The 25,233-nt window shown below is 42.7% G+C and overlaps 1 protein-coding gene across 4 annotated transcripts in view; it reads right to left on the bottom strand.

The window, feature by feature from the left end:
* SCAI (suppressor of cancer cell invasion) overlaps window positions 1–25,233 on the bottom strand; it is a 111,039-nt gene that overhangs the window by 64,011 nt on the left and 21,795 nt on the right. Inside the window, exon 1 of one of the 4 annotated variants that reach the window (XM_048822683.2) lies at window positions 19,370–19,423. The exons of the other annotated variants lie outside the window; for them this stretch is intronic. Within the exon in view, the coding sequence (XP_048678640.1) occupies window positions 19,370–19,392 (23 nt within the window). The 5' untranslated portion in view covers window positions 19,393–19,423. Of the gene's footprint in view, window positions 1–19,369; window positions 19,424–25,233 lie in introns of those variants that run through there. 4 annotated transcript variants of the gene reach the window in all.

The raw sequence follows: 25,233 nt of genomic DNA, 5'->3' as shown, positions 1-25,233 counted from the left end.
GTCAACAATCCATATTTGCAAAATTAATACGTGGGCTAAAATACAGTGTAAGAGGACACAGTTTACATAGAGTTAAAGGGATTGAAAAAGGCTTAGCCCATGCCACCCCCACCCCCCCCAGTCCACTGAACAGACACTGAGTGCAAGATCAAACGCGGAAAGGTCTGCCTTTGGGCAGGTTTGTTCTATTAAACCAAAACCAATATTTGGATAATGACCTGGAGTTGGGCAATAATAATTATATCCAATAAACAATCACTCATGCAGCAGGAACCATACTTGCAACACTATTCAAAACATTTAAAAAGGCGGGGGGGTGGGGGAAGGAATCATAGAATATCAGGGTTGGAAGGGACCTCAGGAGGTCATCTAATCCAACCCCCTGCTCAAAGCAGGACCAATCCCTAATTAAATCATCCCAGCCAAGGCTTTGTCAAGCCTGACCTTAAAAATAATCTAAGGAAGGAGATTCCACCACCTCCCGAGGTAAAGCATTCCAGTGTTTCACCACCCTCCTAGTGAAAAAGTTTTTCCTAATATCCAATCTAAACCTCCCCCACTGCAACTTGAAACCATTACTCTTTGTTCTGTCATCAGCTACCACTGAGAACAGTCTAGATCCATCCTCTTTGGAACCCCCTTTCAAGTAGTTGAAAACAGCTATCAAATCCCCCCTCATTCTTCTCTTGCGCAGACTAAACAATCCCAGTTCCCTCAGCCTCTCCTCATAAGTCATGTGTTCCAGTCCCCTAATCGTTTTTGTTGCCCTCCGCTGGACTCTTTCCAATTTTTCCACATCCTTCTTGTAGTGTGGGGCCCAAAACTGGACACAGTACTCCAGAGGAGGCCTCACCAATGTCGAATAGAGGGGAACGATCACGTCCCTCGATCTGCTGGTAATGCCCCTACGTACACATCCCAAAATGCCATTGGCCTTCTTGGCAACAAGGGCACACTGCTGACTCATATCCAGCTTCTCGTCCACTGTCACCCCTAGGTCCTTTTCTGCAGAACCGCTGCCGAGCCATTCGGTCCCTAGTCTGTAGCGGTGCGTGGGATTCTTCCGTCCTAAGTGCAGGACTCTGCACTTGTCCTTGTGGAACCTCATCAGATTTCTTTTGGCCCAATCCTCTAATTTGTCTAGGGCTCTCTGTATCCTATCCCTACCCTCCAGCATATCTACCTCTCCTCCCAGTTTAGTGTAATCTGCAAACTTGCAGAGGGTGCAATGAACACCATCCTCCAGATCATTTATGAAGATATTGAACAAAACCAGATCGAGGACCGACCCTTGGGGCCCTCCACTTGATACCGGCTGCCAACTAGACATGGAGCCATTGATCACTACCCGTTGAGCCCGACAATCTAGCCAACTTTCTATCCACCTTATAGTCCATTCATCCAGCCCATACTTCCTTAACTTGCTGGCAAGAATACTGTGGGAGACCGTGTCAAAAGCTTTGCTAAAGTCAAGGAACAACACATCCACCGCTTTCCCCTTATCCACAGAACCAGCTATCTCGTCATAGAAGGCAATTAGATTAGTCAGGCATGACTTGCCCTTGGTGAATCCATGTTGACTGTTCCTGATCACTTTCCTCTCCTTTAAGTGCTTCAGTGCTATGGAGACAGGCAAAGAGAGACAACCCCTTATTCTGTGGCCAAATAGATGTTACTATTCCCTTCTGAGCCACTCTCTTTTTAAAGCTGTAATATTGCGCAACACTTCAGCAGAATAGACAGATGAAGATTTCCATTTGTAATCTTGCTTCCTGGGAAGTGAAGTCCATGAATATAATTTAACTTACACCCACCCACTCTGCAGCCTGTTGTTCCATTCTTCATTGACTTTGGAGCTTGGTATTCTACCCTCACCTCAAACAAATCCACATTCCACCTGTTCATCCCAGCTCCCTGACCTTTACAAAACCCAATAACTGCATAAAAACAGACACTGGTAAGAGATTATTTGAGCTTCGGACACCATGTCAAGACTGCACTAGACACATGGTCTCAGCTCAGGCAGGAGAATGAGTACACTTTCCTAAAATCATTCTCCTCCACAGCCACCCCCTCAACCTCAATGAAGTTTCACTGGCTAGTTCGCTCTCTTCTGATCTCAGTCTCAGCCTCCTGACCCTCCAAATATTGTTGATATTTTAACTGTAAATAAATGTGGTGGGTGCCCCTGGAAAGCTTGGATTATTATTTTTTAAATTAGGTAGTGAACATTTACAAACTATCCTGTGAACACAGGAGAGAGAGAGAGAGTATTCAGCTACTGTACACTGATCAAGTGGCTTGAACTAGTAAAATGGTTCATCATCTAAGTGGGGCTCGCCGGTTGAGCTCTTCCACTAACCATATCGAATGAGGGATTTCCCATAGGGATGCATTTTCCTCTCCAAGGGGCCAAATACATCCCCTTCACTACAGCATCACAATTCATCTAACAGGAGCCAGCAGGGAAGAATGATGAGTGGGGTAGTGGAGGAGTTTACTCCCAGTCACAGATCCTCAGGATCAGTCTCTTAGATGAACCCCTTCAACATGCCAGACCCCCAGGGTCTCACTCTTCCTTCAGGGAAGGCCATGTGGCCTTACTGCCTCCTGAGATGGAACCTCTGGGCAGACCCAGCTTTAGGGGAAATAGTGGTCTGGGTGAACTTGTATTTTGGCGCCTCTGGCCCCCACAGGCGCCCCATCCCCCAATCACCCCTGACTCCCACAGCTCTCCCCATTCACCTCCAGGCCCTGATGACTTCCCCCCCACCATTGCTTAGTTTTTATTGAAAGAAGGAAAGAAGTGCTGGAGCTCAGCCCCAGCAGGAGCAAAGCACTGGCTGGGCGGCCAGTGCTGGCCAGGCACCCAGCTCTGAGTTTTGGGGGGGGGGGGGGGGAGTGTGTGTGTGTTGGGGGAGACAGATGGGGAGTGTGTGCACGCCTGAGTGAGAGTGTCAGTGGCTGTCTCTGTAAGAAGGGAATTCAGGAGCCTGAACAGCTGTGCCGGCAGCTCCCACTCCGGACCCAGAGGCACCAGCACAGACGCACTCCCCCCGACCCAGCTCAGTGGAGACTGGGTACATAAGTGGGGGGGGGGGGGAAGGGTACATCCCAACATCAGCACACACCCCTCTCCCGCACAGGAGACAGGCTCCAGGTCCCAAACATGGCCAGGGGCAGCTCCAGGGGGGAAAAGAGAGGCAGAAGCAGGAGTGGCTGCAAACAGCAGTGGATCAGGGCAGCAGGGGAGATGGGGCACTCCTGCTTTAGAGCAGTTAGCTTGCTGGTCCAGCTGCACCCCTGGTGCTTGGTCCATCCGCCCTCTCCAGGCGCTGCCCCACCTGCCTGGCAGCCTCTAATCCTCACTGGCTGTCAGCAGCTCAGGAAGAAATAACATGGCGCCCCCCTGAGTACTGTGCCCTGGGCAGCAGCCCAGCGTGCCCATCCCTAAGGCTTGCTCTGCCTCTGGGCCTTCAGCACTCCTGCTTCCCACCGTGAGCTCTGTTCAGCGAGCCCAACGGAGATACGCCCCTGATAGAGTCTTGTATGCTGCTCAGGGATTAATAAACCATGGCCAGTAGTTACAGTGACACTCAAGGAGCATTTTCAAAAACAGTCAGGTTTATTAGTCAATAGGATCATAGCATAGGAAGTCCTTATGTTAGCACAGAGACATGAATGTATTCGAGCATAATCCATTCTGGTCCTACCAGAGCAATTCACCAGCCAAACTGTAGTGAACTTCATTTTCAGGCTGTCTCTGACTTCCCTCCTTCAATCAGTTCCCAGGTAAGAGAGCCTTCAAGATTCTTTCAGATCCCACACTTATCCCCCTCACCTCACAACTTCCAGTCCTTTGTGCTCAAGCTGGGGTCTATGCTCAGCTTCCATGATAACAGTGTTGATCCATGAGTCACTGGAACTTACATCCTCTTTCTGGATTCCTTGTTGATCTGGGTCTGTTTCAACCAGTTTCTGAACAACTTCATTTCACCCAGACAGGGAAGCAACTCCCTGCCAATGTCTCTTAGGTTACCCTAAGAGCTAACTTAATCTGTTTTTCCTCCACTAGGTAGCAATGCAAAATACAGGGGAAACTCAGGCACACATAGAATTCATAAAAAAAATACTACAAAAATTCCCACTGTGTCACTCTCCCCCCATGCTTCAATCCACCTCAAGCCAGACTGTTCTCCTTGTTAGTGAGGAAGCTGTTCATCGTCTCCACCCATCCTGGGGAGGATGGAGCTGGCTGTGGAGAGACTGGTCCCTGCTGCTGGTAGTATTGAGAAGAGTCCTGTGCAGCCCAGCCCAGCCCAGCAGGGAGAAGTGGCATAGGTAAAGGGAGAGTTGTGCACCGCTGCTGCTGGGGTACCTTGTGCATACACACCACCTGTTCCCAGCTGTGATGGCAACTCCCTCCTGGAGACGCTAGAGGAAGGAGAGCGAGGGCTGAATGTGAAGTAGAGAAGGAAGACCCTAAAATCCCTTCCCGCAACACAAGGCCCCAGTGCTGAGTGTCTGCAATGTTGGGCACAGCCCCACATGCATACTTATTACTGAAATGTCACTTTAAAAATACCTTCCATATTTGTGGCTTCTTGTGTTAGTTTCTTAAGATGCTGCCTGGGAGATTTTGGTAAGATGGGCAAAGCTCAAGCCTCAAGGAAGGGCACAACATTTAGAGTTACTTCTTGCCCCCTTTCATTTCTGTTTAATGAGTTAAAACCATGTGGCTAATGTTCAGAAACTACTACAGCTGTGATTATGACACCAAAGCAATGGAGACAGGTATGCCTTGTTAGAAAATAAATCTCTCTTCCTCCATCCTCAAAGAGCTACTTAAGGACAAAAATGTAGTTAGTGTTCATTCACACACACCCCCAACACACACCCCAACCTTTAAAACAGCCTCATTTAAAAGGTCCTATGGGTAGAGCAATCTGGAGCCTGTAGGCCAGAGCAGTAGCTGCCATGAACAGATGGGTTCTGTTCAACTACCCTATTTCTTTAACTTGGAATGTACTGGTAGAAATTGCTTCACTATCATTGGCTAGTTTCTCCTAGCGTTTAAGAACAGCTCATATTCACTGCTAGCGAGGTTTATGCCCTAGTCTCCCTTTCAGAGTGTTATAAACACAGGACCTTTGCAGGGTATGCAGATCTCTACACTATGACAGCACTGAGAAATGCTGCTGTGTAACCAGTAGGAAAGAGCTTACACTTCAGACTTCATCCAGCTGGATTAAAAGTGAGATTCAAAAAGTGAGCACTTCTGTAGAAATTACTGTATTACCACTTTTTTAGGCTCCAGGATGGTATTTGCAACTGGCACCATATAGGAAAAAGTTCACATGCCCCCTCTAAATTGCCAGCTAAATATGTACTGTATTCCTACAGCCCTTCTCCAAAGCTCAATAAAATTATGTTTGTTCATTCTGCCAAAAGGCATTTTAGAAAAGTAACCAGAGAATTTTCTTAGCTCAGACATCTTGAGCACTTCTCCATAACAGAGAAGATCAGGACTATAGAGGCTTATGTCGACTTTAAGTCTCAAACAACAAGTTACAATACTTCATCGATATTTGTCAGATCAGGTCCTAACAGTAAGATGGAATTTCACACAAGTGAGAGGAATGTCTCTCCTTTTGTCCTAGAGGCTGGACTGCCTGACTACCTGGCAGCTATAAAAACACACTCTCTCACTATTCACATTTGTAAGTGCAAATACTAATGGTACTGCAAATTTCCCAAGAGATTAGATCATTCACCACTGCTCTTTTCAGGCCTGTTTACAGCAGGAAATTGACCTACCACTAACAGTTATCAGCAAAGGGTCCCTCTGAACTGTTGCCTTTAAAACTGTCTATAGTAGTAAATTGGAAAAAAAAAAAAAAGTATTTTTCAGCTGCTTTTTATACTTACATATGGGACTGTGGTCACTCTTAACATAAAAAGTATTCTGTCACACCAGATACATACTAACATATCTTGATGGATTCCTTCAGGCTACATGATTTATACTTAGATTTATAGAGTATTGTGATAAAAGACAAGTAACAGGGATCTCATCAGGTACGGGTAAATAAATCAAAGCGCTAAAATGCCCATGAGCCCACAGCCTTCAGAAAGGGGGCACCTATTTTCCATTTTCTGGAACTTAATTCTTCCACCTTTTAATGACTATTTATTTTAATGACAGGGTCTTCACTTCCCATTGACACCAAGTTATCTGGCAGACCCAAGATGCAATTTACAATTTTCATTAAGTGGTAATTTAGATGAGAAAGAATATTAGAAACAGCTAAAGCAGGCATGGCCAAAGCCCGGCTCACGAGTCACACACAGCTCTTTTACAGTTAAAGTGCAGCTCATAGAGCCCCCCCAAACTCCCCTCCTTTTTCCACCTACCAGACTAGGAGGGGAGGGGGAAGGAGTTCAAGGCATCTGCCCTGCAGCACAGTGGTGGGACTAAGGGATTTAGCCATGCAGGGGTGGGGGGAGAGGGACATCAGGGCACAAGTTCTGTGTCCCAGCAGACACCGCCCTGCAAGGCAGAAACCCCACGGCCTGGCAGCCACCGTCCCGCAGGGCATGTTGTGCATGTCTTGAAGCTCTTGAATGTCTGAAAAATTATTGTATGTGGCTCAGGAGGTTTGACTACCCCTGACCTAAAGTATCCAGCAATTGAATAAATGGAAACAGAATGTTTGTATTTTAGAAAAAGTACAGAGACAATATTGAAGCCTTTGTGTTTTAGCAATAGATGAACTTCCCTGTTGTAACCTTGAAGTTGGTATTCCCAACTTCACACTTTATTACTATTGTTACATTAATTTACACATGTACCACTTCCAAACACTATTTATAAACATTTGAACCTACAAATTTTGAGTGAGAACACCAACTGCAGTTCCCTCTGCTTACCCAGAGAGAAATCAAAGACAACCTGGGTTTTGGTAATGCCAAATCAATAGTTGTGTGTTTTTTTGTTTTATTATGATGGATTGTTGGTTTCAATCATCTCTAATGGGTTTAGCTACAGCAAGTTTGAGCACAGTGGGAATGGTTTACTGAATTATATTGTTTGTAAGTGTTTCTTCGGAACTTCAGTAGAAATCCACTAGCAGGAAACCTATCCTCATCCCAGTAGGGGGGAGATGAGGGAGTACATTAGAAAGTAAAGAGGAGGGAAACACTGACAGGTGAGGTTGGTGGAAAGACTGGGATGGAAGGAGGAGGGTTAAGAAAAGAAGAATCAACTGCAAGAATTAACGTGTTAACAATCCAACAAAAACCCAGCCATTAGTAGGAAAAAACAGATATGGATAGAAAGAAGCAGAGTCAGAATAAGGACTTGCAGAAACGTGAGAAAAAAGTCAGAGTGAATGAGCACACTGAGAAAGACAAGTGTGGTAAAATGGGGGCACATGAAGAGTGCTACAGAGATGCATCACGACAGAGTAGGAAAATATGGCGCTCAGAAAAGAGGAGAAAAAATGCACAGATGGATAAAGGAAGTATTTTTACAGAAAGTTAGCTTCTAAACATTCAAACAGTTATGACTAGCAGCACAGAAGCCATGCCCTCTGCAACAGTGGAATGCCCAAGAGAGTCAGCTATTATAAATTACATTAAATCAGTAAAAAGAAAATATAAGCTAGTTACTATTGTGTTGCAAATTTCAGAGCAGAACTGAATGTTTCCATAGCTACAATCTTTTCTCTTATTTTCATGCTCCCCCCCCCAACCCCACCCCCGCCCAAGAGAAGTTAAATGACCAGAATAGCAAACAGTGAGAACCTTGATCATCACTACAAAAAGTTCTCTCTTCCCCCCCGCCACCCCTGCTCTCCCGCCGGTAACAGCTAATCTTAAGTGATCACTCTCCTTACAGTGTGTATGATAACACCCATTTTTTCATGTTCTGTGTGTATATAAATCTCCCCACTGTATTTTCCACTGAATGCATCTGATGAAGTGAGCTGTAGCTCACAAAAGCTTATGTTCAAATAAATTGGTTGGTCTCTAAGGTGCCACTAGTACTCCTTTTCTTTTACAAAAGACACAGGCGTCAGAAGATCCCGGTTCAACACCTGGCTACACCACAGACCTCATGCATACTTTCAACCTGTTTCCTGATCTGTAAAGGTGCAATTTGCCAACTTTGTTAGTGTTTGTAAAGCACTTTTTGTGACACAAGTATTCTATTATGTCATAAATATAAAGGGAAGGGTAAACCCCTTTGAAATCCCTCCTGGCCAGGGAAAAGCTCCTCTCACCTGTAAAGGGTTAAGAAGCTAAAGGTAACCTCGCTGGCACCTGACCAAAATGACCAATGAGGAGACAAGATACTTTCAAAAGCTGGGAGGAGGGAGAGAAACAAAGGGTCTGTGTGTCTGTCTATATTCTGTCTTTGCCGGGGATAGACCAGGAATGGAGTCTTAGAACTTTTAGTAAGTAATCTAGCTAGGTATGTGTTAGAGTATGATTTCTTTAAATGGCTGAGAAAAGAACTGTGCTGAATAGAATAACTATTTCTGTCTGTGTATCTTTTTTGTAACTTAAGGTTTTGCCTAGAGGGGTTCTCTATGTTTTGAATCTAATTACCCTGTAAGATATCTACCATCCTGATTTTACAGGGGGGATTTCTTTATTTCTATTTACTTCTATTTTTATTAAAAAAGTCTTCTTGTAAGAAAACTGAATGCTTTTTCATTGTTCTCAGATCCAAGGGTTTGGGTCTGTGGTCACCTATGCACATTTTTATGCAACATTTCCCAGGAAAGGGGGGGGTGCAAGTGTTGGGAGGATTGTTCATTGTTCTTAAGATCCAAGGGTCTGGGTCTGTAGTCACCTAGGCAAATTGGTGAGGCTTTTTACCAACCCTTGTCCACGAAGTGGGGTGCAAGGTTTTGGGAAGTATTTTGGGGGGAAAGATGTGTCCAAACAGCTCTTCCCCAGTAACCAGTATTAGTTTGGTGGTGGTAGCGGCCAATCCAAGGACAAGGGTGGAATATTTTGTACCTTGGGGAAGTTTTGACCTAAGCTGGTAAAGATAAGCTTAGGAGGTTTTTCATGCAGGTCCCCACATCTGTACCCTAGAGTTCAGGGTGGGGGAGGAACCTTGACATATTAATATACAGGAAGTGAATTTCCTAAAATCCCCACCTCAGGCTAATTTATTTGGTTATAAACAGTTAAACTGAAGTCCATACAGATTAAATGAAACCATAAAAATATGCATAATACCATCTCTGTGTTTGGGTTAATTTCTCAATCTCTAGTCTGCACAATCTGTAAACCTCATTTTTCAAATGAGGAAGCAAATGCTTAAAGAATCCTGTAAGAAATATTCATGGTTATTTTTAGTCTCCATAAAGATGACATTTTCCACTAGGAGTCACAAATCTGTCAAAATCAGAAGCAATTAAAAACACAATAGGTCAATTAAATGAAAAATTGTGAGGGCCCAGGTTCATTATTTTCACCACCACCGAGACCTGGGAATGCGTCCAAAAATAAAACCAAATCATTCATAACGAGTCCACTGGGAGAAAAGTATCAGGATCCCAAACAAATAAAAACATCTTCAACAGTCTCCCCAGTTTCAGGACATCAAAGGACCTTTCCAAAACGCTTGAAAGAGCCTCCAATGCTTTATGGGAAACAAATATTCTGTTGAGAAAGACTATAATTTTCAGCACCTATTTTAATTACTAGGAATACTTTCATGAAAACAGGGTCTTTTGTTTGAAGGATTTCATCGGTTTATTCCCTTCCTCATTTAACAATAATGCAATTGAAGGTCTAGGTAAATAAAGCAAGACTAATTTTTCTGTGTCAGTTTCTGAGGCAATTGTCTATGCATTCATTTAAGTACAGCCACAACCGCATTTTTGATACTTCTTACTTGTCAATGGCATTTGTAGTTCAGTTGATAGCTTTACTTGAGAGGATACCTTATAGAGCATCCAGTCAACACAGTCTCCTTAATGGGATGGTGCAGCCTGCTCCCCTTTAACTCATCTGCCAGGCCAATCCCCAACGACCATAAAACATTCCTCCAGTTCAGTTGTAAATCAACACAGAAGAGCAAAGCAGCACACCCCCTGTACATTAACACAATGCAGAGTATCCCAGGGGGTCTAATGCTATCTCAGACAACACATTTAGCTGCCAGCTGAACTATTCAGACATCAGGATGACGGAAAGTAAGTATCAGAGCAGAGAGCTAAAGAAAAGACCTGGTTTCATGCAAAAAAAAATAAGCTTCCCTAGCAATAAGTAAATACAGACGCCCCCCGACTTACGCAAGGCTTTCCAGAATGGAACGATTGCATAACTCACATTTTGCGTAAGTCGGAAACATATACCCATATGTTACACAAAAATTTCCGCAACTCAAAAATCCTATTTTTACCTTATGGAACTTTTTCCATAAATGCAAATTTGCGTAAATTGGGTCTTGCATAACCTGGGGAGCGTCTGTATGTAAGAAAATAAGATTAGTGGCATGCCAGTGTTTAAACTAGGGCTATCGATTAATCACAGTTAACTCATGCAATTAACTCAAAAAAATTAATCATGATTAAAAAAATTAATCCCAATTAATTGCAGTTTTAATCAAACTGTTAAATAGAATACCCATTGAAATTTATTAAATATTTTGAATGTTTTTCTACATTTTCATATATATTGTATTCTGTGTTGTAACTGAAATCCAAGTGTATATTTATTACAAACATTTGCACTGTAAAAATGATATAGTATTTTTCAAGTCACTTCGCACAAATACATAACTGCACTTAAAACCAAATCAATATAAAACTTCAGAGCCTACGAGTCCACTCAGTCCTACTTCTTGTTCAGCCAATCGCCAACACAAACCAATTTGTTTACATTTACAGGAGATAATGCTGCCCGCTTCTTGTTTACATCACCATAAAGTGAGAACAGGCATTTGCATGGCACTTCTGTAGTTTGCATTGCAAGGTATTTATGTGCCAGATATGCTAAACATCCATATGACCCTTCATGCTTTGCCCACCTTTCCAAAGGACATGCTTCCATGATGACTACGCTCATCAAAAAAATAATGCATTAATTAATTTGTGACTGAACTCCTTGAGGGAGAATTGTAAGTCCCCTGCTCTGTTTTACCCACATTCTGCCATATATTTCATGTTATAGCAGTCTCGGAGGATGACCCAGCACATATTGTTCATTTTAAGAACATTTTCACAGCAGATGTGACAAAAACACAAAGGTACCAATGTGAGATTTCTAAAGATAGCTGGAGCACTGGACCCAAGGTTTAAGAATCTGAAGTGCCTTCCTAAATCTGAGAGGAACAATATATGGAGCATGCTTTCAGAAATCTTAAAAGAGTAACTCTACGATGCGGAAACTACAGAACCCAAACTACCAAAAAAGAAAAATCAACCTTCTGCTGGTGGCATCTGACTCCGATAATAAAAATTAACATGTTTCAGTCTGCACTGCTTTGGATTGTTATCGAGCAGAACCCGTCGTCAGCATGGACTCATGTCCTCTGGAATGGTGGTTGAAACATGGAAGGACATATGAGTCTTTAGCACATCTGGCACATAAGTATCTTGCACCACCGGATACAACAGTGCCATGAGAACACCTGTTCTCATATTCAGGTGACATTGTAAACAAGAAGCGGGCAGCATTATCTCCTGCAAGCGTAACCAAACTTGTTTGTCTGAGCGATTGGCAGAACAAAAAGTAGGACTGAGTGGACTTTCAAACTCTAAAATTTTATAGTTTTATTTTTAATGCAGTTTTTTTTACATAATTCTACATTTGTAAGTTCAACTTTCATGATAAAGAGATTGCACTACAGTACTTGTATTAGGTGAACTGAAAAATACTGTTTTTTTACAGGGCAAATACTTGTAATTAAAAATAAGTAAGCACTGTACACTTGGTATTCTGTGTTGTAACTGAAATCAATATATTTCAAAATGTAGAAAACATCCAAAATATTTAAATAAGTGGTATTCTATTATTAACAGTGATTAAACAATTTATTTTAATTGTATTGGCCTGGCATTGGCCATTTTTTAAAATCATTTTAATCGCTTGACAGCCCTAGTTTAAACAAAGCTGTTTTTTTATGAAGCATTTTAATGAGGCATCAGCTAATTATGTAAAGGACGACCCTTCCAGTATAATATTAATATATCAGCGACCTACTGGAAGTGTCCAATTGACAATGTAGGTGAAGACGAAGCAATGGATTCGATGGAAGAGGATGCACAGATTTACAAGGAAAGCGCAAACAGAAATAACTTGACAGCTTCTGCCAGGAATTAGGAAATGAGAAAAGCTATCACTTCAGATACAAGACAGATTTTCTACTTACTTAACAATAAGGGCAGGCTGTTATCTATTACTATAACTCTGTATAGATCACCTGCACCCTTTTGAACAATTGTAGGACCCATAGCTCAACTCACTTCATCTTGCATTTACTGACCTACCTGTCAGTCTTGCATTCAACTGATTATTATTGGATCATTGTTGTATGCTATGAAACCACTCAATTTCTGTTAAGGTTCTGAAGATCAAAAGGGTATATAGTACCATGATAAAAATAATTCCTCCCCAAGTCCCTAGCTGCCCTACTTCTTCCTCAGTACATCTCAGAGATCACAGAACAGTCCTAGATGTTAAGGAATTGGATTCAGAGCCTCTCTCATTTCTAGGTCATGGATAGTGACCTAGTGACCAAAAGTCATCTCTCTCCTAGAATTGTCCTGTTGCCTACATGGAATAAATTTCTCAATTTAAAAGTCCTAGGAATTTTAGAAATGAGATGTGCTATGCCATTCTCGGAGTGATTTTCCATCGATCTTCAGAAAGATCTTGGATTTTACTGACATGTATGATGTCATTATAGTCCAAGTGTTCTCAATATACCTGTTCTTTGGCCAGGTACCACCTCTAGTATACCAGTTACAAACTGTGCAAACTAAATGAAAATAAAATAAAAAGTGGTCAACCTCTGTCCATGAAAATGGACACTATCCCGTTGAGGACTGTGACACTGCAATACCACTAAATTCTCTTTGCAAGGAGCCTGACTTAAGTATTGCTGCTGGTAACTAATTCCCTTTCCTGTGGAGAGTTGATGTAACAGACTGCAGCACAGTCAAGTCGTCTAAATTTGAGCTCTGCATTCACCCTGCTCTGTTTCCTGTAGTAATCCTTGTTCCGCACTATGTTCTCTGCTTGGGCCTGATTTCTGAACACACTGATATCCCATAAGCACCACACAGGAGGTGCTCAGCTTCTTCAAAATGAGGTTCTTATGTATTTACCTCCCAATTAAGCCACGCACACAAAGTGGATTTGCACCCACAGCAGTGTTATTGTTTTATAGAGAGAGGCATAAGTCCAAAAATGAGAGACCCAGAGCTGTAATAAATGCCAAATCATTGTCGTATTATCCTGTTGTATGGCCCATAGTGGGAGAAACGTCCCACATTTGTGTAAACCAGGGTTGGGTTTTTTTGTTTTTTAAAATCTAATCTGACTGCCAGTGTAATTTCCAAACAAACAGCCTTTCTAGGCATGGTTAAAACCAAGCTCTCTCAACAAGTCTCTTGCCCACACATTTGCAAAGTGTTGTCCACTATATGCATCTTTTGCTTGTATTGTATACACCGTGTCTGTGTCAGAGATGTGGGCAAGTGAACATTATATATTATAGTAGCACAGCAGTGCCACTATAGTTAAGGTTGCATCAGATTTCTGTTTAAAGGTCAACCTTTTAAAGTCCTCTAAGATTGACATGCTTGGTCAGATTTCTTCGAAATTTGGTGTGCCTCAAGAGGGTGCAGGATAAGGTAAGTGATCTAAATTTGGGGTCACTTGAGCTAGGGGTTGCAGTAGATAAGCCCTCAACAATAACCATTTTTCAAAAAGGTTTTAGGTATGGTTTTTGTGGGGGTTTTTTGTGCAGAGATAGAGATTAAACTATTGCTGTGACGCAGGTCAAATTAGTCTGTCAGTCAGTTTTTACCCATGTTAGTCTTTACTTACTCACTAAGTCTTTGGGGGACTCAATTGCACCAATAAAGAAAAGATGCAAGAAGGTTTCTATGCTGCCACTTTATGCTTGCCTAGATAGTTCAAGGGAATCTGCTGATGCCATTACCCCAGTGAATACTCTGCCACTGATGTTTCTAGTCTGGACCTTAGTACACCTGACCAATAAAGATTTAATAACTCACATTGCTTGCTACAATTGCTTGTCCCTGTTACATTATAACATGTTATTTTCTGTGGATAGGCAAGCCTTGTATTGCCTATGCAACCTTAACATTGCCTGCTTTCTGGAATGCTGTAATATGTCTCATTAACTCATCTACCTTTACTCTGCCAACCCCAAAGTTTCTAAATGTACATGCTCTTCACCTCCTTTTACAACGCATTTACTCTCATCCATGGGATTCCATCTAAAGACTATTAAAGGATAACCCTTGCCTCCTTTTTTATCATGCCATCTTCCCTCAACCCTCTTCAAGAAATTCCTCAATAGACAGAGTATCAAGGGTCAGTGAGAGTAAGATTCAGGAGGTTCCAGATCCTAGCATACACTCACATACTTACTCAAGTCCCCAGAAAGAATACCACATGTACAATTTAAGAACCACTTCACAGCCTTTTACAACTGCCTTACACTTACTCACAGGACACCTCCATCTACTTTCATTTAACCATGATTAAAGCATTATAATCCTCTCAAATTCCACCTACTGCTGATGAATATTCTTTGTAATAAAAGCCCTATACCATGCTACTGACATAACCTGCACAATTCTGGATTGAAATTATGCCTACCAGATCCCGAAGGTACATCTGAAGCTCTTCCCTTTGCTCACACGCATCAAAGGGTGCGAAACATAGGCCCCCTCATAGGATAATCACAGCTCTGTCAGACCCCCTCAAAGTAATCTACACATGTCCTCACATCACAAACACACCTCTGCCAAGCAGGCGACTGCCTCCACCATTTAGCACAGGTACACCTAGCACCAAACATACTGACTGCACCTGGAGTGCATGCAAATAGTCCCTATTCACTACTGCCAGCTCCAGGAGATCAGAGGAAAGATGGTGTAGGCTACTTTTTTCCCTACTTTTTTGTCCTTTATTAGTCTTAGATGGAATCATGTGGGTGAGAATAGGCTGTAAAAGGAGGTGAAGAACTTGTACATTTCAGCAACTGTAAGGTTGGCAGATCAAAGGTATGTGTGTATTGTAGCACTGCTGAAAGAGGACAGCGTGAAGGTTGCATTTATACCCTCAATTGTGCATTTCCTGGTTTTCCAAAGCTCATGTTTTGTTCAACACAGTGTTCTGCAAGAGGAGACCACACCACCAAGCAACCGTAACAGTGCATTAACCAATTTGCCAAAAGGTAGTAATTTCACTGAAACAAGCATACAACTCATAAATGTTTTGTATATTTAAAGCACATTACAAACTTAGAGCAATCATATCACTGACTGACATGAATAGGTCGGAATATGAACAAGAGGCTGCTCGGCAGCTCTCCAACACGAGTTTCTACAAGCCATTACCCTATGATCCCACTGAGAGTTACCAAAAGCAACTACAGCATTTGCTCAAGAAACTTCCTGAAAAAGCACAAGATCAAATCCACACAGACACACCCCTGGAACCCCGACCTGGGATATTCTATCTACTACCCAAGATCCATAAACCTGGAAATCCTGGGCGCCCCATCATCTCAGGCATTGGCACCCTGACAGCAGGATTGTCTGGCTATGTAGACTCCCTCCTCAGGCCCTACGCTACCAGCACTCCCAGCTACCTTCGAGACACCACTGACTTCCTGAGGAAACTTCAATCCATCGGCGATCTTCCTGATAACACCATCCTGGCTACTATGGATGTAGAAGCCCTCTACACCAACATTCCACATAAAGATGGACTACAAGCCGTCAAGAACACTATCCCCGATAATGTCACGGCTAACCTGGTGGCTGAACTTTGTGACTTTGTCCTTACCCATAACTATTTCACATTTGGGGACAATGTATACCTTCAGATCAGTGGCACTGCTATGGGTACCCGCATGGCCCCACAGTATGCCAACATTTTTATGGCTGATTTAGAACAACGCTTCCTCAGCTCTCGTCCCCTAAAGCCCCTACTCTACTTGCGCTATATTGATGACATCTTCATCATCTGGACCCATGGAAAAGAAGCCCTTGAGGAATTCCACCATGATTTCAACAATTTCCATCCCACCACCAACCTCAGCCTGGTCCAGTCCACACAAGAGATCCACTTCCTGGACACTACAGTGCTAATAAACAATGGCCACATAAACACCACCCTATGCCGGAAACCTACTGACCGCTATTCCTACCTGCATGCCTCCAGCTTTCACCCTGACCACACCACACGATCCATCGTCTACAGCCAAGCTCTGCGATACAACCGCATTTGCTCCAACCCCTCAGACAGAGACAAACACCTACAAGATCTCTGTCAAGCTTTCTTACAACTACAATACCCACATGCAGAAGTAAAGAAACAGATTGATAGAGCCAGAAGAGTTCCCAGAAGTTACCTACTACAGGACAGGCCTAACAAAGAAAATAACAGAACGCCACTAGCGGTCACCTTCAGCCCCCAACTAAAACCCCTCCAACGCATTATTAAGGATCTACAACCTATCCTAAAGGATGACCCAACACTCTCACAAGTCTTGGGAGACAGGCCAGTCCTTGCCTACAGACAGCCCCGCAACCTGAAGCAAATACTCACCAACAACCACATACCACACAACAGAACCACTAACCCAGGAACTTATCCTTGCAACAAAGCCCGTTGCCAATTGTGCCCACATATCTATTCAGGGGACACCATCACAGGGCCTAATAACATCAGCCACACTATCAGAGGCTCGTTCACCTGCACATCCACCAATGTGATATATGCCATCATGTGCCAGCAATGCCCCTCTGCCATGTACATTGGTCAAACTGGACAGTCTCTACGTAAAAGAATAAATGGACACAAATCAGATGTCAAGAATTAGAACATTCATAAACCAGTCGGAGAACACTTCAATCTCTCTGGTCACGCAATCACAGACATGTAGGTCGCTATCTTAAAACAAAAAAACTTCAAATCCAGACTCCAGCGAGAAACTGCTGAATTGGAATTCATTTGCAAATTGGATACTATTAATTTAGGCTTAAATAGAGACTGGGAGGGGCTAAGTCATTATGCAAGGTAGCCTGTTTCCTCTTGTTTTTTCCTACCCCCCCCCCCAGATGTTCTGGTTTAACTTGGATTTAAACTTGGAGAGTGGTCAGTTTACATGAGTATTACCAGCAGGAGAGTGAGTTTGTGTGTGTATGGGGGTGGGGGGGATGTGAGAAAACCTGGATCTATGCAGGAAATAGCCCGACTTGATTATGTAAAGAGTTGTCACTTTGGATGGGCTAGCACCAGCAGGAGAGTGAATTTGTGTGTGGGGGGGTGGAGGGTGAGAAAACCTGGATTTGTGCTGGAAATGGCCCACCTGTTGATCACTTTAGATAAGCTGTTACCAGCAGGACAGTGGGGTGGGAGGAGGTGTTTCATATTCTCTGTGTATATATAAAGTCTGCTGCAGTTTCCATGGTATGCATCTGATGAAGTGAGCTTTTGTGAGCTACAGCTCATGCTCAAATAAATTGGTTAGTCTCTAAGGTGCCACAAGTACTCCTTTTCTTTTTGCGAATACAGACTAACACGGCTGTTCCTCTGAAAACTGACTTCTCAGTAACTTTAAAAGGAGCTTAATTTTTTCTTTGCCAGAATGATCCGAATTTAAAAACTTACATTTATTGAACATGGTACCTTCCATAACCCAAGAACCCTAAAGCACTTTACAGTTTATGTGGATCCCTTCACTCACTGCTGAACCACAGCCACCCCTGGAGTGGAACAGGGCAGCTTTCTAACCATAAAACAGCTTGGGACAGGAAGACAAGATTGAACAGCACACACCAAGTCACCAAAACCATTTCCTCCAGCAGCAGAGGTTGGTGGCATTGGAAAATGTCTACTTACATGCTAGTACCTATGATGATTAGTAGCAAGTTTTTGCCTCATCATTTATCGGTAGGGCCCTACCAAATTCTCGGCCATGAAAAACATGTCATGAACCATGAAATCTGGCCTCCCCTCCATGAAACCTGGTGTTGTATGCGCTTTTACTCTATACTATAGAGATTTCACAGGGGAGACCAGCGTTTCTCAAATCGGGGTCCGGACCCAAAAGGGAGTTGCAGGGGGTCAAGATTATTTTAGGGGGGTTGTAGTATTCCCACCCTTACGTCTACGCTGCCTTCAGAGCTGGGTGGCCGAAGAATGGCAGCTGCTGACTGAGGGCCCAGCTCTGCAGGCAGCAACACTGTACCATGCCATCCTTACTTCTGTGCTGCTGCTGGCAGCAGCTCTGCCAACAGCAGGAGGGAAGAAGTAAGGGTAGCAGTACTGCAAACCCCCCCTACAATAACCTTGCAACTCCCCCACAACTTTTTGAGTCAGGACCCTTACAAATTAACACAGCATGAAATTTCAGATTTAAATAGCTGAAATCATGAAATTTATTCTTTCTAGAATCTTATGACCGTGAATTTGGTAAAGCCCTATTTTCCACATTACTTACCTCTGAATTGAGCAATATAGGTATTGGCCTACAGGGAGCAGTATAAAACCCTACCAAACATGAGCAAAAGTGTGTTTTAAAATGTTACCATGAATTCTGCATGGTTTGGCCTGGTTTCTTCCCAGCTGAGAGCCAAGCCTATTTATATGATAAAAATATAAAATAATTTAATGCTGTGGCATCTGTATAATGATAAGGTGGAGCAACAGATACACAGGGAATCAGAATCTTGCTTCCAAAACTGAGCAAAAAAAGATACAATCAGGAAAACAAATGAGGATTTAAAACCAAAAAAAGAAACAAATGAGGAGACAAAGAGGCAAAGCTGGGTTGTAACAAGCATGACAAGTTCCATCTGCAAAATATTTCTGAACAGAGCTGCCAGAAGAGAATTATTTCATGGATTCCAAATTCAAGATTATGGTTGAGTTAATACAGACATAAAATGGGTGTGCTGCTGCTGTCAGCCCTGGTTTCACTCAGCCATGACATAAACCTGAATACAAAGCAAAAGGGGGGTGGAGAGGGAGACCAAAAAGAGGGGGGCAAGAAAAGAATGAAAGCAGTTAAATGAGAAAGAGGGAGGAAAATAATGACAGAGTTAATCAGAATACAAAAGCCAGCTCCACCTACCTCATTCTGCATTGGCTTCTCATTCACAGCAAAAGGCAACGCAGCATTTTGGTACTGTGCAGAGACAGAACTACTATCATAAATTGCTCAGAGGAGAGGAAGGAATTATTCTGCCTACTAAAGGCACAGCATGTTGTAATGCCATTGCCAGACAGGAGGAAGAATTCTCATGAGAAATATGAGAAGTGTAGCTATACTCACTTCCTAAGAACGGCCATACTGGGTCAGACCAAACGTTCATCTACCCCAGTATCCTGTCTCATGACAGTGGCTAGTGCCAGGTGCTTCAGAGGGAACGAACAGAACAAGTAACCAAATGATTCACCCAGTCACCCATTCCCAAATTCTGCCTCCTTCTCCCTTTGCTAGGACACTACAATTCCCTCAGGAATATTTAGAGCTACAAAATGAAACGAAAAATAAAATATAGCCACAGTATAAACCTCATTTCTTGACTCCATCTGCAACCCCAGAGATCTGGGCCGTGCAGGTGCCTAAAACCAGCACGCTGGGCTATAAGAGACCAGCCACTTTAGAAAGATTTGAGATATAAAAGAACCTCTGGTTAATTTGTATGAAGGAAAACACAAACACAAATTCATGAAGAATGAAAGATAGGAGTCAGGAGCCAGCAAAGATTATTTTCTAAAACACAGCATGAGTCGTTCCTTAGAGGAATGGTTTCTACACTGCTGGCTCTGGTCTCCCTGCAGCCCCCCCAGACACACTTATTGAAACATTAGCTTAAAACAAAAAGAAAAGGAGTACTTGTGGCACCTTAGAGACTAACCAATTTATTTGAGCATGAGCTTTCGTGAGCTACAGCTCACTTCATCGGATGCATACCGTGGAAACTGCAGCAGACTTTATATACACACAGAGATCATGAAACAATACCTCCTCCCACCCCACTGTCCTGCTGGTAATAGCTGTTTCCACGGTATGCATCCGATGAAGTGAGCTGTAGCTCACGAAAACTCATGCTCAAATAAATTGGTTAGTCTCTAAGGTGCCACAAGTACTCCTTTTCTTTTTGCGAATACAGACTAACACAGCTGTTACTCTGAAACCTAGCTTAAAACACTGACCAAAAAAGCCAGCAAATGGATACTTTCAACACAGTTTCATTACTTTCTCTCAAAGACTTCACTAACTCCTCAGGCTACGTGAGGCAGAAGAATCAGGCTTGTCAAGGACATGCCAGGTCCTTTCCAAGATAGTCTCAAACACACAATACTTTAGATTTCTCTAGTTCAAGCCATTTGCTTAATGGGTTGCAGGATTCCATCTCATTGCAATTCCCAGGGCAGAAGGATTTTACAAGCATCCTGAAGGTGATCAATTTCATCAAAGCAGTTCAGCTTGATGAGGGATGGCTTCATGATGCCAGCTGATATTTTCAAAGGCTCTATGGCATTTATACCACACACAATTCCACTTCTAGTGGTTTGCTGTATTTGGCTGATGTTTTGCAGGTTAAGTTGAAAGGGGGAGAGATTGATTAAACAAACCTGGAGGCTGATACTCAAGCTTGCAATGCAAAGGCTGCTTTGCACATGGTAGCAGGGACTGCTCTGACCACAGAGAATCAGGCTGGCTAACAGAAAGACAGAACACACATGCACAAATGGGCTAAATACATTTTTTTTTTTAGCCACCGATGTGTTATCTAGCCAAAAATATGGCATCCAGTTACCCAGTAGCGTCCTGGAATCAAGTGGTCATTATCTGATATTTAATACTTATGTGAGGAATAAAGCCTCACTCCATACAGAGTTAATGCTGTTCTAGAGCTGAACAGTATTTCACAGAGGGAAGCTGGGAGTGGAAAAGTCTCTAGTGACTGAGAAGGGCAGAGAGAAGACGACACTTTCCCAGGGCTATATAAAGTGAGGGATTGGAAATAATTGCAGGATGTCAGTGACATGCAGATTCTGAAGCTGCAGAGAAGTGATGACTTAACACAGAACAGAGTTGGTTTTCTGAAGTGTGCTGCACAGAAAGTCAGCAGTCTCCTGCCTTCCCAGACCCTCATTGCTTGGGCAGTTTCAATACTTTAAGTATGAATGTAAGAATTTTCTCTAATAGCAGTGCTTTTTCTGGGTCTCGAAATGGCCAACTGAGAATGTGCTGTTCTTAGCATATCAGCAGCAGTCAGGTTTGATACTTTGGCCTTTTATTGTCAGTAACTGGAATTCCCTGCCTCTAACAATTTAATTGCATATTTGTTCCAGCTCACATTCTAATGAAAAGACCCAAGGCAAGAGTGATTTAGATGTGTAAATGCAGATTTTGAGCAGCACAAAGTGTGGCCACATCATATGCCAGGTATATATACACTTTCTTCCTTCTACACAATACATACACTAAGCTTCGAAGCTTCCAGGTTTGAAAACATTCTCTTCAGAAATCCTTAATGTTTGCATTCATTTAAAAAAAAAAAAACACACTAATTTCTGGAAGACTTTCTATTGCTCATGCCCTGTCATTTGAGGCACGTGCCTTTTATTTAATGTATTTATTCTAAAAGTTTCAAACTTCCATCAAAATAAGACAATGCTCAACAGCCTTAAACTCAGATTTTTTTAAAATGCATTTTTCATGAAATGCAGCCTCAAGTAACCACTTGTCTTCAACATCCTCTTAAGAGCGTATCTTGAAAACATATAGTGTAAAACCCACAAACATTCCAGCTACATGAATGCAGTTTCTATTATAATTAATTTTATATCAGAGGGACAGGAAATTTACAGGACCATGGCTCCCAGGGGAGCTATGTCTCCACAAAGGTTGGGGGATAACAAAGATTAGCACAAAGACACTTGGTCTCGATATCTGCAAATTCTGTCTAGCCAGCTACCTGGTAGGGTATACCACCAATTATAAAGCTGTGACTTTACCAACCTGACAGCTGGGTTGAGGATTAATTTAGCTAAAGATCGTAAAGTGGCATAAGTGCTATTCGAGACCCATTCAAACTTTGTGGACTAACAGAAGGGAAAACAATCATGTCTCACCATAGTCACAAGTATTCCACAATGAATTCCTCCTCTCCTCAGTACTTGAACAGAATATGCTAGACTGTCAGCATGAAATGCAGAGCGCTGTCAAAAGGATCTAGTTTGCTAATTGGGGTAGGGTCGTAAGTGTATTCTCTGAAAACCAAGCCCATCTCACACTACCATCTACAGGCTGCTAGTAAAGCTGTAAATCCTCATAAGCAGCAACACAATTCTCCACTTCACGGCATATGGCAGGATCACCAGGGAGACAAGGAGCAGCAGCAGGTACTCAGGGGAGGACAGCACTCTGGCAGGTATCGGAGTGGGGAAGGGCAGAAGGGAAGAGAAGAAATAAAGAGCAGCAATTCTCAGTCTTCACAATAAATAGGTACAGAGAGAGCTCTACCCATCTCTCATTCATTCAGTATTTTACTTCCTCTCATGGAGCACAGAAATCAGAGGGATTCATTTGCCTCTGAAGTGTTTGGGAGATGAGGCTGTCTATGTAGTTCATGTACTACACTTAGGTGTGGATACACATACCTAGCAGGCTAGGATGAAGTCCAGTTGTCATGAGAGCGGTAGACACAGGTTGGTGAAGACCGTGTATGCAGAGGATAATGGGCAGCAGGCCTGGCTCTACTAATGATTAAGAGCAGATACTAGATAGCTAGAATATTGTCCATGTCAAATGCAATCCTTCTGGTGAATGTTGCTAAATCATGTTGCTATTTTCTCCTCTCTCACATGTACTTGCAGTATGCTTTGAAAATGCAATTTAACCTTCAAAGTCAAGCAAGTTTCTGTCCAACAATGTTCCACTGGTAACATGGCTTGTCAAAGGATGCTCTGAAGGGAAGAGATCACTGAGTTTAAAACAGATTAATTTCAATAACTTTCTTATTTACAACAGGCAATTGGTAAAAAAAACTCAGCATAGGGGTAGAGCCAAAAGGCTAAAAAAATGGGAAGTTTATGTAGGAGCAGAAGTATACAGTAGACTACAGCAACACCAGTGAAAGACCCAAAATGCTGCAAAATGGAAACACTCAGGAATAAACCCCTTAGAGACCTTGCCAAGGAATATTCCTGGGCATTTTCCCTTTCCTATCTATAGAACAAACTATTTCGGAAGACTTGTATCATATCAAGTGTTTTGAGATCTTCAGGTGACAGGTATAAGATATTATAGCAGATCCCTCTTAACTGGGTCATCCTCTAGGCTGGCGTATCTTCCCAAATAAGAGTAAAGTCAATTTCTGTAAGAAGCAGTCTAAAGAGTTGAAAAAATAAGATACTGAATAAAAATAGTGCTCTGCATTTCATCTGCATTTCTTGTTTTAATCTTTGGCTTAGCAACTTCTGTATCAATAAAACAGTGTTCAGTAATTCATAAACATTTAACACCTGGATAAACACCACTCAGAACCAACTAAAGATGACCTCACTGTAACATAGGAATTGTCAGCCCAGTTCAGTCCCAAGGTCCACCTTGTCCAGTATCCTGTCTCCGGCAGTGGCCTGTACCGGATGCTTCATAGGAAGAGGATACCCTGTAGTAGGCAGATGTAGGATAATCCATCTCCAGAAACCTTGTCCAAATCCCTACTAGACAGAGATTGATTTAAAACCTGAAGCAGGAGGTTTTACCACACTAACATAACTCTTTATAGTTACTCTAGCTCAGGATATTGTTATCCATACAAATGTCCAATCTTTCTTTGAATTTTACTACATTCTTGCCCTCAGTAACCGTAGCAATTAATGCCTAATTGTGCACTGTGTGAAAGTGTATTTCATTTAATCAAGTTCTGAATGTGCTGCCTTTCAATTTCATTGAGTTTTCCCTTGCTCTCTGTCCTGTCTTAGAACACAAAAAGTTTCTGATCTCCCTTCTCTAGGCCACTCATTTTTGTATACTTATTAGGTCCCATTTTAATCATCTTTTTTATAAAGTAAAAATCCTCAAGATTTTTTCCAGCCCCTGGATCACGCTTATTGCCCTTCTCTGAACCTCCTCCAACTCTGCAGCATCCTTTTTGAGAGGGGGTGACCAGTACTGGAGATGCATTTGATATTCTCCATAGAATCATAGAATATAAGGGTTGGAAGGGACCCCAGAAGGTCATCTAGTCCAACCCCCTGCTCGAAGCAGGACCAAATCCCAGTTAAATCATCCCAGTCAGGGCTTTCTCAAGCCTGACCTTAAAAACTTCTAAGGAAGGAGATTCTACCACCTCCCTAGGTAACGCATTCCAGTGTTTCACCACCCTTTTAGTGAAAAAGTTTTTCCTAATATCCAATCTAAACCTCCCCCACTGCAACTTGAGACCATTACTCCTCGTTCTGTCATCTGCTACCATTGAGAACAGTCTAGAGCCATCCTCTTTGGAACCCCCTTTCAGGTAGTTGAAAGCAGCTATCAAATCCCCCCTCATTCTTCTCTTCTGCAGGCTAAACAATCCCAGCTCCCTCAGCCTCTCCTCATAACTCATGTGTTCCAGACCCCTAATCAATCATTTTTGTTGCCCTTCGCTGGACTCTCTCCAATTTATCCACATCCTTCTTGTAGTGTGGGGCCCAAATCTGGACACAGTACTCCAGATGAGGCCTCACCAATGTCGAATAGAGGGGGACAATCACATCCCTCGATCTGCTCGCTATGCCCCTACTTATACATCCCAAAATGCCATTGGCCTTCTTGGCAACAAGGGCACACTGCTGACTCATATCCAGCTTCTCGTCCACTGTCACCCCTAGGTCCTTTTCCACAGAACTGCTGCCTAGCCATTCGGTCCCTAGTCTGTAGCTGTGCATTGGGTTCTTCCGTCCTAAGTGCAGGACCCTGCACTTATCCTTATT

Source organism: Caretta caretta, chromosome 16 (genome assembly GCF_965140235.1).
Source record: "Caretta caretta isolate rCarCar2 chromosome 16, rCarCar1.hap1, whole genome shotgun sequence".
Lineage (NCBI taxonomy): Eukaryota > Metazoa > Chordata > Testudines > Cheloniidae > Caretta > Caretta caretta.
This window is presented reverse-complemented; position numbering and strand designations above follow the sequence as displayed.